The sequence below is a fragment of the Bison bison genome, unplaced genomic scaffold, assembly GCF_000754665.1.
Source record: "Bison bison bison isolate TAMUID 2011002044 unplaced genomic scaffold, Bison_UMD1.0 scf7180017864242, whole genome shotgun sequence".
Taxonomy (NCBI): domain Eukaryota; kingdom Metazoa; phylum Chordata; class Mammalia; order Artiodactyla; family Bovidae; genus Bison; species Bison bison.
The window spans coordinates 2,053,052-2,068,520 of NW_011494814.1; the positions used below are offsets into that span (position 1 = coordinate 2,053,052).

The following is a 15,469-nucleotide window of genomic DNA, read 5'->3' on the forward strand; positions in this document are numbered from 1 at the left end:
CAGCTTGAACATCAGGAAGTTCACGGTTCATGTATTGCTGAAGCCTGGCTTGGAGAATTTTGAGCATTATTTTACTAGCATGTGAGATGAGTACAATTGTGCGGTAGTTTGAGCATTCTTTGGCATGGCCTTTCTTTGGGATTGGAATGAAAAGTGCCCTTTTCCAGTCCTGTGGCCACTGCTGACTTTTCCAAATTTGCTGGCATATTGAGTGCAGCACTTTCACAGCATCATCTTTCAGGATTTGAAATAGCTCAACTGGAATTCCATCACCTCCACTAACTCTGTTTGTAGTGATGCTTTCTAAGGCCCACTTGACTTCACATTCCAGGATGTCCGGCTCTAAGTCAGTGATCACATCACTGTGATTATCTGGGTCGTAAAGATCTTTTTTGTACAGTTCTTCTGTGTATTCTTGCCACCTTTTCTTAATATCTTCTGCTTCTGTAAGGTCCATACCATTTCTGTCCTTTATCGAGCATATCTTTGTATGAAATGTTCCCTTGGTATCTCTAATTTTGTTTAAGAGATCTCTAGTCTTTCCCATTCTGTTGTTTTCCTCTATTTCTTTGCATTGATGGCTGAGGAAGGCTTTGTTATCTCTTTTTGCTTCTTTGGAACTCTGCATTCAGATGTTTATATCTTTCCTTTTCTCCTTTGCTTTTCGCTTCTCTTCTTTTCACAGCTGTTTGTAAGGCCTCCCCAGACAGCCATTTTGCTTTTTTGCATTTCTTTTCCATGGGGATGGTCTTGATCCCTGTCTCCTGTACAATGTCACGAACCTCATTCCATAGTTCATCAGGCACTCTAGCTATCAGATCTAGGCCCTTAAATCTATTTCTCACTTTTGCTGTATAATCATAAGGGATTTGATTTAGGTCATACCTGAATGGTCTAGTGGCTTTCCCTACTTTCTTCAATTTAAGTCTGAATTTGGTAATAAGGAGTTCATGATCTGAGCCACAGTCAGTTCCTGGTCTTGTTTTTGTTGACTGTATAGAACTTCTCTATCTTTGACTGCAAAGAACATAACCAATCTGATTTCTGTGTTGACCATCTGGTGATGTCCATGTGTAGAGTCTTCTCTTGTGTTGTTGGAAGAGGGTGTTTGCTATGATCAGTGCATCCAAGGCCAAATTTGCCTGTTACTTCAGGTGTTTCTTGACTTCCTACTTTTGCATTCCAGTCCCCTATAATGAAAAGGACATCTTTTTTGGGTGTTAGTTCTAAAAGGTCTTGTAGGTCTTCATAGAACCGTTTAACTTCAGCTTCTTCAGCATTACTGGTTGGGGCATAGACCTGAATTACTGTGATATTGAATGGTTTGCCTTGGAAACGAACAGAGATCATTCTGTCGTTTTTGAGATTGCATCCAAGTACTGCATTATGGACTCTTTTGTTGACCATTATGGCTACATGGGAGCCATAGTAGATATAATGGCCAGGGGCAGCGGCCGGGAGGACCAACCCTGTGTCCAAGGAGCAGTGGCTGCATGGGCCCAGGAGGGCCTAGAGGAGCTATCCCACGTTGAAGGTCAGGAAGGGCGGCAGTGAGGAGATACTCCTCGTCCAAGGTAAGAGAAACCCAAGTAAGATGGTAGGTGTTGCAAGAGGGCATCAGAGGGCAGACACACTGAAACCATACTCACAGGAAACTAGTCAATCTAATCACACTAGGACCACAGCCTTGTCTAACTCAATGAAACTAAGCCACGCCCGTGGGGCAACCCAAGACGGGTGGGTCATGGTGGAGAGATCTGACAGAATGTGGTCCACTGGAGAAGGGAATGGCAAACTACTTCAGTATTCTTGCCTGAGAACCCCATGAACAGTATGAAAAGGCAAAATGATAGGATACTGAAAGAGGAACTCCTCAGGTCGGTAGGTGCCCAATATGCTACTGGAGATCAGTGGAGAAATAACTCCAGAAAGAATGAAGGGATGGAGTCAAAGCAAAAACAATACCGAGCTGTGGATGTGACTGGTGATAGAAGCAAGGTCCGATGCTGTAAAGAGGAATATTGCATAGGAAACTGGAATGTCAGGTCCATGAATCAAGGCAAATTGGAAGTTGTCAAGCAAGAGATGGCAAGAGTGAATGTCGACATTCTAGGAATCAGCAAACTAAATGGACTGGAATGGGTGAATTTAACTCAGATGACCATGTAAGGTTACTCTCTGGGATCGCAGAGAGTCGGACATGACTGAGAGACTGAACTGAACTGAACCTATCACCTACACTAGTGTTTTTGCAACTTTCTAAAACTGTCTTATAAGAGAAATATTTGACATCTTGATCTAATACAAAAACACATGTATATGTGTTTATGACTGAGACCATATCCCTACGAAATAACACTTTCTCTTCCTAAGAGCAATTTACCCTGATACTGTTTTAAAACTTTGGTTATATCTCTCACTGTATTGATTTCCTGATTCACTGGTGGGTCACAACCTAGAGAGTGAATGACTCTGACCATTGCTAATGCTTTCTTATTGCCTCCACACTCCTGGCTGCTATTCTACTTATCTCCGCAAGATTAATTTCTTTTAAAGTTCCATTCTAATTTTGTCTTTTTCCTACCCAGCATTCATTATGAATGCCTCTAAACATTTCAAGAAGAATTTCCAAATTCTTTAACCTAATATTTAAGGTTTGACCGAACCAGAGCCTAGCTAGCAAAGACACATACAAATGTATTATGTCAACTATAGCAAACTGAATAACCCTGAACACTAGTTATTTCCTGATTTTTTTCAGACTGAATTCTGTCCCTTCCCTAGTCTCATGATAAACTAATTATAATCCTCCTCCACTCATTCATTCAATATAAATTTAGTGAGCAGCTGTGCTGGTAAAGAATCTGCCTGCAATGTGGGAGACCTGGGTTTGATCCCTGGGTTGGGAAGATACCCGGGAGAAGGGAATGGCTACCCACTCCAGGACTCTGGCCTGGAGAATTACATGGACAGAGCCTGGCAGGCTACAGTCCATGGGGTCGCAGTCAGACACGACTTAGTGATTTTCACTTTGTTTTCACTTTCATACATGGTGGACACAGTAGGAGGTCAGTGGTCCCTGTACTCACAGAGTTAACAGTATGGCAGTACAGTGTGAAAATACTGACGAAATGTGAAAACAGTTACAAAAGGGGAAGCAGAGCATTACTGAATCATACACTAGAAAAAGCTTACCTCATTAATAGGGTCAGAGCAAGTCTCCCAGAGAAAAAGCCATTTAATCTAAGCACCAAAGGATAAAAAGGATCTACCAAGTGAGAAGTGAGGGTAAGGGTTCTGAAATATGAAAACAGCATGCTGAGGACCAAGAGAAGAGAAACTATGGAAATCTCAAAGAAGTGAAAGACAACCCGTTTGCCTGGGGCAGAGAGAATGCCAATCAGAGTGGCCTTGAGCTGGGAACAGCAGATTGTGGATGGCATTATATCACAGGTCAAATGTCAGTGTAGGAAGGAACATTTGAGGATATTTAAGATATGTTTCTTGCCCTCTAAGAACTCAGATTCTTCTGTTGGGACTGATAGGTAAACTTGTAGTGGAATAAGAGACAAACTAGATATATGTTCAAGTAGTTCAGAGAAAGAAGTATTAACCTTTTCTGGTAGGTTGGGAAAAGCTTCCTAGAGGATGTCATGCCTGAGCAGGAATTTGAAAAATGAATATGAACTGGAAATGGCTTTTTAGGCCAGAGACCAGCATGTACAAAATTACAGGAACATTAAAAAAAAAAAAAAAAAAAGCCAAAAATGGCTTTCCCATGAAAACTTTCCTTGATAGCCCAGAGAAGAAAGAGTTCTCATGTCCCTCAGAATTCAGGGCCCCTGCACCACAATGAAGTTAGTCTACAAAATGATAAGGTACTTGAAGAAAAGGCTTCATTCTCACTTTTTTATTTTAAATCATCAATTGAGCTTACCACAGTACTTTGCTTATAGAAGGCACTCAATGTAAGTAAATATATATTTGTAGAATAAATAAACACAAATATTTGTTGAATTAAAATTACTAACTGACCCTTTATATACAGAAAGAATAAGAGAGGAAAAATACTTTACTATGTGGTTCCCTAGTGGCTCAGGGGTGAAGAATCCACCTGCCAGTGCAGGAGACACGGGTTCAATCCCTGGGTCAGGAAGATCCCCTGGGGAAGGTTATGGCAACCCACTTCAGTATTCTTGCCTGGAGAATTCCATGGACAGAGGAGCCTGGCAGGCTCCAGCCCATAGGATTGCACAGAGTCAGACATGACTTAGCAACTAAACAATGACATACTTTAATATACTTTCCAGCTTCTGAAAAGGAGATTACCTAAGAAGAAAGGGCTGGGTAGTGAAATACCTGTGACTTTACAGTTCAAACAGAAGAGGAAGGGCTCTAAATTGAGGTGTCTGGGCCTTCCTTATCAGTCAGTTCAGTCGTGTCCGACTCTTTACGACTTCATGGACTGCAGCACACCAGGCCTCTCTGTCCATCACCAACTCCTGGAGTTTACTCAAACTCATGTCCATTGAATCGGTGATGCCATCCAATCATCTCATCCTCTGTTGTCCCCTTCTCCTCCTGCCTTCAATCCCAGCATCAGGGTCTTTTCCAGTGAGTCAGTTCTTCACATCAGGTGGCCAAAGTATTGGAGTTTCAGCTTCAATATCAGTCCTTCCAATGAACATTCAGGACTGATTTCCTTTCGGATGGACTGGTTGGATCTCCTTGCTGTCCAAGGGACTTTGAAGAGTCTTCTCCAACACCACAGTTCAAAAGCATCAATTCTTCAGTGCTCATCTTTCTTTATAGTCCAACTCTCACATCCATTCACGACTACTGGAAAAACTAAAGCTTTGACTAGATGGACCTTTGTTGGCAAAGTAATGTTTTTGCTTTTTAACATTTATAAGGACTTTCTTATAAAAGTCAACAAAAATGGATGAGAATGACATAGTATATGCTGCTAAGTCACTTCAGTCATGTCCGACTCTGTGCGACCCCATAGACGGAAGCCCACCAGGCTCCCCCGTCCCTGGGATTCTCCAGGCAAGAACACTGGAGTGGGTTGCCATTTCCTTCTCCAATGCATGAAAGTGAAAAGTGAAAGTGAAGTCGCTCAGTCATGTCCGACTCTCAGCGACCCCATGGACTGCAGCCTACCAGGCTCCTCCATCCATGGGATTTTCCAGGCAAGAGTACTGGAGTGGGGTGCCATTGCCTTCTCTGGACATAGTATATAGTCATCATTAAAAATGTGTAAGATTGAAAAATTATTATTATTTTTTAAAACTGTCTATCTACAAATACTGACATAATCAAGAATTTGGCAAAGTCAATATCATTTCAGGCAGAGAACAGAGAATTTAATAGCTCTTCTCCTTCCCCTAAGGAGCCTTGAATTTTAAGAAATTATTTAAATTAATTTCAAAACGTTTTTGTAGACATTAATAAACTCTGACCATACCAATGAATTCCAATGACATCACTGTTTCCATGGTAACTAATGCACTTCAAAAGGGGAAAAAAGAGAACAAGACTAAAAACCAGGAAAAAAATGAAATAAAGTGGTATAAACAAAGCATAACATTTCTCCTTTGCATTTATGGAACACTTTCTAATTTCAAATGCTTTACCATTACTCAGACTGCAAGGCTCTTAAGTGCCAGAAGGATCTCAGAGGTCATCAAATCCACATCTTGCTCAAAGCCAGGATTCTCTTCACAAGGCACCTACACCATGGCTGTCCTCCAGCAGTTTACAGAGCTCTCTGCTGGGAAGTTCTCATTCATTTACTTGCAAAGATTACCGAACACCTGTCTTGTTTTGCAGGTTAAGAGCTGACTAAAACATTCTACCGCTTTTTCAAATTTTCTGCGGTTTAGAAGGCAAATAATTAAAATCAGTGAAGAATGAGGGCTATAATAAAGACAACAGACAATGTCAAAAAAATAATGGAGGAATTATGCATTTCCAATGACTTTCATTTCCACTCCTCTTCAGTCCCACACACCCATGACCAACCATATCCTGTACCTTGTCATGACCCAGGACTGCTCTGACTCTGCAAATTTATATTCCAACATTCACTTTCACTTCACGCATAGTTCCTTTTTTCCATAACTAATCCTGCCCTAGTCCCACAAGCCTTATGCTGCCTAATACTTCCTCACAATACTTTCTGGCTGACAGCTCAACTTTTATCCGTTAGTGACACCCACCTAACAAAATTCTGGCTTCCTCTCTTTTAAAACCTTTTCTCTCAAGGATTTCATGCTCCTTTTGGGTGAGCTGGACACTTGCCTCTGCACTCATCTTACAGAACTGGAAGTTTCGCATTCACTTATATGCTGATAGAATGGTTATTATCATGACCTTGAAGTGGCAGTAACAGACCATTGGCTCAGTTATCTAATTCCTGCCAGAAAGACGGATTATGAATTACTTGTTCTCATAATTTTGGGTGGGTAACTATCTAACTTTTTGCTGATTTATACTTTAAAATCTCATATAAGTAGTCTTATTAGTTATCTGCGTAGGCACATTACTTGCATCTAGTTTATCTCGGAAGGCATAATAGGAAATAAAATTGTTCAACTAAGTGCTTTATCAAGACAGTTTTCTATCTGAAGCAGGTATTTGGTTCAGTTCAGTTCAGTCGCTCAGTCGTGTCCAACTCTTCGCGACCCCATGAATCACAGCACACCAGGCCTCCCTGTCCATCACCAACTCCCGGAGTTCACTCAGACTCACATCCATCAAGTCAGTGATGTCATCCAGCATCTCATCCTTTGTCGTCCCCTTCTCCTCCTGCCCCCAAACCCTCCCAGCATCAGAGTCTTTTCCAATGAGTCAACTTGCTTTAAAATTTGTCCAAGCTAAACTTCAAATTTATAAGCTTTTGCATAGCAAACAAAACCATAACAAAATGAAAAGACAACCTATGGACTGGGAGAAAATATTTGCATATGATGCAACTGATAAGGGCTTAATTCCCAAAATACACAAACAGCTCATACAACTCAATAACTAAAAAACAAAACAACAAAACAACCCAATAAAAAAATGGGCAGAAGACCTAAATAGACATTTCTCTAAAGAAGACATACAAATGATACTCAAATCACTAATTAGAGAAATGCAAATCAAAACTGCAAAGAGAAAGGCCATTACTAAAAAACCTACAAACAGCAAATGCTGGCGAGAGCATGGAGAAAAGGGAACTCTCCTGCACTGTTGGTGGGAATGTAAATTGGTGCAGTCACTGTGGAGAACAGTAAGAAGGTTCTTCAGAAACCAAAAAATAGAGCTACTGTATAATCCAGCAATCCTACTCCTGGCCATATATCCAGACAAAACTAAATAAAAAAGAAACACGCACTCCGATGTTCACAGAAGCATTATTTACAATAGCTAAGGCATGGAAACAACCTAAATGTCCAGTCCACCAACAGATGGATGGATAAAGATGCGGTGTGTGTACGTACATATACAACGGAATGTTACTCAGCTATCAAAAGGAACGAAATAATGCCATTTATAGCTACAGGGATGGACTTAGAGATTATCACACTAAGCAAAGTAAGCCAGAAAGAGAGATGAATGCCATATAATGTCACTCATACGTGGACTCTAAAATGTGACACAAATAAATTTACCTGTGAAAAAGAAACAGATTCACAAACAGAACAGACTTGTGGTTGCTGGGGTCAGGGAGTTGGATTGGGAGTCTAGGATTAGTAGACGCAAACTATTATATATAGAATGGATAAACTACAAGGTCCTACTGTGCAGCCCAGGGAAGTATATGAAAGACTCTGCAATAAGCCATATAGGAAAACAAAAACAAAAAGTTCCGCTTTATAAGCTCTAAAATCTAACCAAGAATTAAACAAAGCCATTGGGAGCCACAGAGATGGAAGTATCATTTTGGCTTCATACTGAAACACTTGCTCTAAACCACACTTTGGCACAAATCCACTTGCTTTTGATGAGGCACGCTAGGAGGAAGAACCCTCTATTTATGGTTACAAAGGTGATGAAAATGTGTTCATTACCTACAGGGTTTCTTTTATTAATATTCTTGAGGATCTAGGAAAGAGTAATGTCTCTTCTCTCAGTTCTGCTTCTTTTGAGCATCAAGCTCTTTTTTAAAAAATTTACTGAAGTACAGTTGACTTACAATGTTGTGTTAATTTCTTCTGCACAACAAAGTGACTCAGTTATATATGTGTATATATATGTTACCTACTAATCCCAAACTCCTGTTCCTTTCCTTCCCTATTCCGCCATCCCCTTGGCAACCACAAGTCTTCTTTATGTCTGTGAGTCTGCTTCTGTTTTATCAATAAATTGATTTGTATAGCACTTTAGATTCCACATATGAGTAATATCATACGGCATTTATCTTTCTCTTTCTGAGTTACTTTGTTTAGTATGATAATCTCTAGGTCCATCCATGTTACTGCAAATGGCACTATTTCATTCTTTTCTGATGGCTGAGTAATAGTTCATCTTCTTTATCCTTTCATCTGTCAGTGAACATTTAGGCTGTTTCCATGTCCTGGCTATTATAAGTAGTGCTTCAAGCTCTTTTATTTAACCCCACAGAAATGGACAGTCTTATAATAGCCTATGTTTCTTTCCCTGTGACTGCTTGAAAATACATGGCATACTTCCAGCACACACCTAAGTCCCTTAATAGCATGCAAGTTGTTTACAGACTTCACTCTGAGTCCATCTGATTTTGTCTTCTCACTCCTTTTTATAATATTTTTATTTTTTGCCACTTTGTATAGCAAATTCTTACTTTCAAGAAGATGGTGAGCTATAAATGAGTTACAACTGTAGAAGACAGAAGGAAAAAAGTCATCTACCTAAATAATTTCTCAAAATTCTCATTATTTTTTTTTTAGATAGTGACAGCTACAGATAGTTGAGAGAGGGAATAATTGTTCAGAAAACTCATACTTGAAGGATATTTCAGATTTTTCTTTGATTAATATAATGTGCATTCCTGTTTCCACCTATATGTGTATGTTTAAAGTAACAATTAAAATGAAGAATGGGCTACCCCGGCCTCAGTGGTAAAGAATCTGCCTGCCAATGCAGGAGATGTGGGTTCAATCCTTGAGCCAGGAAAATCCCCTGGAGAAGGAAATGGCAACTCACTCCAGGATTCTTGCCTGGGAAAGCCTACGGACAGAGGAGCCTGGCAGCTACAACCCATGGAGTCGCATAAGAGTTGGACATGACTTAGCAACTAAACAACAACAAAAAATGAAGTAGGGTGTTCACACAGATTTCCACCCAGGACTAAATTAAATTTTGGATTGTATTTCTCAATGATCTGCTTTTTTCAGTTAGAAGCATTTCTTACTTTTCCAACAGTGAAGGTGTAAATACTTACAGGCACGTGGACTTTTCGAAACATCTCAGCTCCCTTGTGTGCATCCATCAATGCAATGTCCTGAGGCGTGGAGACAATGACAGCACCTAACCAAGTGGAAACAGAAACCACAGCAAAATGATGCTATTATTTAATTCCGTATGGAAAGATTACTTCCAAAATTATGTTGACTACACACTAAAAGAGTCTATTATATTAACCGTTTAGGTAATCTGCATAAATTTCACATACATGAATAGGAAAGATAAGGCAATATCTGTTTTGTTCTTGCCAAGTTTTGACTCCTCACTCCTAAAATTAAAACTGACCTGTGATTCATGATCACAGCTGTATCATCAGGATCTTCTTCTCTTTCACACACACACAACGTGCTACCTAGAAGATGCACAAGGTATGCTTTACTTTCAAGAACCTAACAGCCTACTTGGGGAAACCCCCAAATTAAGGATTCAACACAATATGCTAATAAGGGTTATAATAAAGGTAGACCTAGGGTGTTATGGAGTTATAAAGGAAGAACAAGAGAAGAGGATGGTTAAGGTGGTCGTGAATGGGGTGAGGAAACAAGTGATAAGAAGAAACAACAGGGAAAGTTTCCAGAAAGAAGCGATACCCAGCTGAGCTCTAAATCTGTATTCCAGAAAACTCGCTACTGTGGTTTATACTGTAGAGAATCCTTTGGTGGGGATAAAACTAGGGCTTGTGGCAGAAACTCGGATGCAAAACAGGGGCAGTCTGAACTAAGGCAGCACTGAAAGTAGATGGAGATGGAGGCTTTCCTGGGTCTCCACTATTACCCCACAGTAACCAGATGGTTTTGAGTTTTGAGGGAAAGTGCAGTGCAATTTTTTCCTGTAAGTAGAAACACCAGAGACCTGGTTATGATTTGTAGACAGTATGAATTTCTTAAATTTGGGGGTTTCTTCTAGATGATAGACTGAAAAAATGAACATATTTTAGGTCACCTGATGACCACAATCTTATAATGAAATATTTACTGCCGTGACATTTCGGCATTCCAGACCACCAAACTGGCAGTAGTACTTTGGCACAGCCAATGAGAACAGAAGTAGGATTAACAATAAATAACTGATGCATCAAGTGAAGGGCAGATGGTACTATTACAGAGCACTACAGAGTCTGAAGGGACAATTTGAAGAAGACAGAACAGAGAAAAGCAGCAGCAGCATCAAGTCCTCACAAAGCATGTGGCAGCACTGGCACACTAAACCCAGAGCAGCAGTTAGCTACAAATTCATCTTGCAATTGGTACTTTCATTTCAGCAAAAACTTTATCTTTCATACTAAATCAATGTCATTAGTTTGAATTTTACTGATCTTACACATTTGCTTGAATGTAATTTGTAAGTTTTGTAGTTTTTAAAAATTATATAACAGCTATAAGCTTAAGGATTTGTGTTTATGCTTAGATAAGTAGCCTACTAACAAAAATAAGTCTATTTGGGGCATGAGCAGATTATTTTCCTTTAGAAGAAGGGTTTATTCATTAGTCAAGCTTCAGAAACACTGGCTTGGAATTCAAACAGAATGAGAATTCAAATTTTTATTCCATAGCTGACTACCAGTGTGACAAGGGGAATAACTTAATCTCTTTGAGATTTAGTTTCTAATTTACAAAATGGCATAGTAATTCTTAGGTCACAGGATGCAATAATTTAATGAAGTAATGTACATACGATACTCGACATGATGCCATAGGTAAACAATCCATAAATGGTAGCTGTTGCTGTTGGTTATATTTTTATTATCTTTATTACTATTATTAGTAAAAATGTTCTAGACGTTGTTGGCAAGGTCATTTTCATATTTGCCATCAGGCAGCTCATCCTACTTTTTGAACTGTTCCATGGATCACTACATTCTTCTATTTGGATTTATTCTTCCCAAGAAACCCAAAACAAACCAACATTTCTCTTTTTCCTTTTTTAAAGACTGATGGAAATAACTGTTGTGCAAAAATATACTCAACTCTGCACATCCAGTGTATTTCCATAATTTGCCACCTTCCCGGTTCTGTTATCATATCCAGGCATTTGGAGGAAAATTAATTCCAGTTCTGCCCCCATCTACCTGTGTGACTAACCTTGGGCAAATAACTCAGAATCACTCCAGGTCTCAGTTTCCTTAGCCGTAAAATTAATGCAAGGGCAGATAGTCTTCAAGGTCTCAGCCAGCTCTCTGATCACACGATTTTGCATTCCCTCTTAACTGTAGTTTTCAGTTCAACCTGACTGCCTCAGTAATCCTATTTAAGCATACGTGAAATACCACCTCCTCTAAGAATTATAGTCCCTCAATCTCAGAGCCATTCTCTTCACCTGTAAACAATGCCCCCCACCCCTGCTGCTGCTGCTGCTAAGTCACTTCAGTCGTGTCCAACTCTGTGCGACCCCATAGACAACAGCCCACCAGGCTCCTCCATCCCTGGGATTTTCCAGGCAAGAGTACTGGAGTGGGGTGCCATTGCCTTCTCCAACCCCTCGGCTATTTCCTCCAAATTCTCTCATAACGATAAATCAGTATAGAGGGGATTTCTATTAGTCCTAAAAAGTACCTTTAGCTTTAAGATAATATAAACATTTTTTCGTTGAAACACACTTCATTCACTGTTTATATTACTAGTAGACAATATAGTTTCATGGATGGTTATTTTTCTCAATTTTTAATCAAAATAACTATGCTGTACACAAAACAGGCACTTAACAAAGGATCAGGGATTTAAATAATTGTCCTATGTTTTCGAATTATCCTAGACTACAGCTCTAAGAACTCTTTGTAACTCCTTGAACCAGGAAGCAAAAGCTCTGAATTCTGGTTTTGTTGACTATGCTAATGCATTATATAATCTTGGATAGCTCACTAAATCTCAATACATCTCAATTAACTTCTCTATAAAATGAACCTATTTCCACTGGTCTTATTTAAAGAGCTATTTCACTTTTTAAAAAATAACAAAACTGTTACAAAAATGCTTAGTGATAGCTGTAAGACCCTAGAAAGAGGGATTAAAGTGTCTTGGTTTTCTTGTACTTAACACTAACATGGTCTCACAAATAAGCGTCCATGATGCCTGAGCTTGTTTGTAATTTAAACAGTACCACTCATCCATCATAATAAACTTCTGACAAGGACAGACGATCATCTTCCATGTTCCATAAAATGCTCATAAAACATGTAAACATTCCTCTGGAATTACCAGCTACATTCATAAGAGTTTTTGGTGTAAGATTTTCTTCCCCTTAAATATATGTTCTTAACTATTGACTAATTGCAATGCAATCAGTCTTCAGGAAGCAATTTTGAGAAAAAAATGTCTACCCCTTGTTAAACAATACAAAAACATAACTGACCCATATAGAAATCACTACACCTCTTTTGCTGTACCAAATTTTACTGCATCACACGTGTACTATTCCAGACACCCGAAAGTGACCTCTACAAATTACAAAGAAATAAAGTAAACAAAAGAGAAACAAAATCTCCAGTAAAATTAGTCATTAACCAATCTGTGCATCACAATGCATATTTTTCAATTTTAAAGGAATTATGTTGGGTTTTGTTACTAATCTCTTAACTTAAAATATGATTTCTAAATCTGATATTACAGTTTATCTCTACAATTCTTGACTTTCTACTTAATAAATTTCCATTTTTCTCACAGACTCTGGAACAGGAACCAATATGAACTAGCCTAGATTGTTCCCCTCTATACCATCACTGATGATGTCACTTCAGTTTTGTGATGGTTAGGAAACTTGTGCTCCCTCTACTGACCACAAGGAATACTAATAGCAACAAAGAGAATGTTTACTTTGCAATAAGGATAATAATTTTCAAGGGGTAAAAACAGAGTACCATAAAGTACCATCTCAAGAATTCCATGAAGAATTTTCTATTCATTTTCTAGGGTAAATGTCTAAGTCTAAATAAATAATATTGTTTAAATGTTATTTTCCAAGTTGTAATCTATGTAAAAGGCATTTTACCCTCTGGGATTTACTATAAGAGGTTAGTTGTCTATCAGATTCTGGAAAATATATAAACATCTTGAAAAATAATTATTTAGAGTATTGTCTTAACTGCTAATTCTCTTGAGTATTGACAGGAAACTGCATCTATAACTGCATATCTAGATTTGGATCCAAGTTCAGAGCAGTTAGTTCCAGTGGTCATGTACGGATGTGAGAGTGACTATAAAGAAAGCTGAGTGCTGAAGAATTGATGCTTTTGAACTGTGGTGTTGGAGAAGACTCTTGAGAGTCCCTTGGACTGCAAGGAGATCCAACCAGTCCATCCTAAAGGAAATCAGTCCTGAATATTCATTGGAAGGACTGATGCTGAAGCTGAAACTCCAATACTTTGGCCACCTGATGCAAAGAACGTGATGCTGGGAAAGATTGAAGGTGGAAGGAGAAGGGGATGACAGAGGATGAGATGGTTGGATGGCATCACCGACTTGATGGACATGAGTTTGAGTAAGCTCCAGGAGTTGGTGATGGACAGGGAAGCCTGGCATGCTGCAGTCCATGGGGTTGCAAAGAGTCAGACACAACTGAGTGACTGAACTGAACTGAAGCATTTAAAACTAATCATTCCAGATGTTAGGCTGATCATAATTATACCAGTGTGGAATTACTCAACTATGGCATTCTAAGTCTCCAAGGCATAAATTGTATCTAATACCCATGCTTGATTGAGAACTTCAGTGTTGGAACCTAATAAAAATATACAACAAAAACTGCCCTTAAGTATACCTGGATGAGTAATTCTATATAATCCTTTAGCACATCAATGTAAAGTCAACCAACACTTAAAAGAAGAAATTAACTGCTATTCTTAATGTTCACAGTGCTCTAATATTTAATGCTGCTGATGCTCCTTGATTTATTTAAAGATACTTACAGCAAAATAATCATTTTCTGCTAGCTTAGCAGAATTATGTTTACATAATTGTTTATTGACTATAAAGGAGATTTGCTTCAGTATTTTTTAGCTCTCCCTTGCCATTCTTCTCTATAACTCCCAAACTTCCTGAATTATAAACATTATTCCCGGTAATATCAATAAATGTCCACTAACATTAGCAGCAGATTAAGTAAAACAAAATTAAAAAGGCAAATTCACCTTAAATGTACCCCCAGACTGTGTTTCAACAGGGAATATAAATAATTCTTTCATGAGTCACTGTTTTGGATTCTACACTCCATTCCAACAGAGGAGAGAATTGGTATAGTCACAAAGGGTACAGGTTTTACTAATTTAAAGATCAATCATTACGTTGCTCACTTTAGAAATGAATTTTGTCACAGAAAATTATGCCAATTGCTGCCAAAAAGCATTATAAAACACAATAATTAGTGGAAATCACAGAATTTCAAAGTCATTGGTGAGAGAGAGCATGTGCACTTTTAATTAAGAATTCAAGTTTGTTAAAGGAATCTGGACACACATCTGCTATTTAGAAAGAGAGATTAGCTCTTCAATAATGGAGTCAAAGGCAACAGCTTCCAATCACCTACCTTAATGATGAACTCACTAGGGATTCAGACTGCGTTCACTGTGAACCACTGAGAACAAGAGAAGTTTCTGGAGATTCTAAAGAGCTTGGGCTAGAACCATCCAGTTCTCTCATATTCTATTCACATGCTCGCTCTCTCTCTCATTCTCATTCTTTCCCTCAGTTCTGATACTATCAGTAAAGATTAAATCCTCAAGTCTTGAGTCCATCTTTATGTTGATCAGTAAACACCTAGAGAAGCCTACCTGTTTTACACAAATGTCTCTGCAATCTTCTTTTATAAGCATCTGTTCATGCTGGACTCTTAAGATTTAATATTTTGGATTTCAAACTCTGTTCAGATCAGATCAGTCGCTCAGTTGTGTCCGACTCTTTGCGACCACATGAATCGCAGCACGCCAGGCCTCCCTGTCCATCACCAACTCCCAGAGTTCACCCAGACTCACGTCCATTGAGTCAGTGATGCCATCCAGCCATCTCATCCTCTGTCGTCCCCTTCTCCTCCTGCCCCCAATCCCTCC

General features: G+C 39.0%; 1 protein-coding gene across 10 annotated transcripts in view; it reads right to left on the minus strand.

The window, feature by feature from the left end:
- Window positions 1–15,469, minus strand: part of NUBPL (nucleotide binding protein-like) — a 399,736-nt gene that overhangs the window by 188,678 nt on the left and 195,589 nt on the right. For all 10 annotated transcript variants that reach the window (XR_825857.1, XR_825856.1, XR_825858.1 and 7 more), the window contains exon 8: window positions 9,410–9,495. Coding sequence is in view for 7 of the 10 variants with exons in the window: in XM_010846993.1 (XP_010845295.1) it covers window positions 9,410–9,495 (86 nt within the window). In the remaining 3 variants the exon portion in view is untranslated. The remainder of the gene's footprint in view (window positions 1–9,409; window positions 9,496–15,469) is intronic.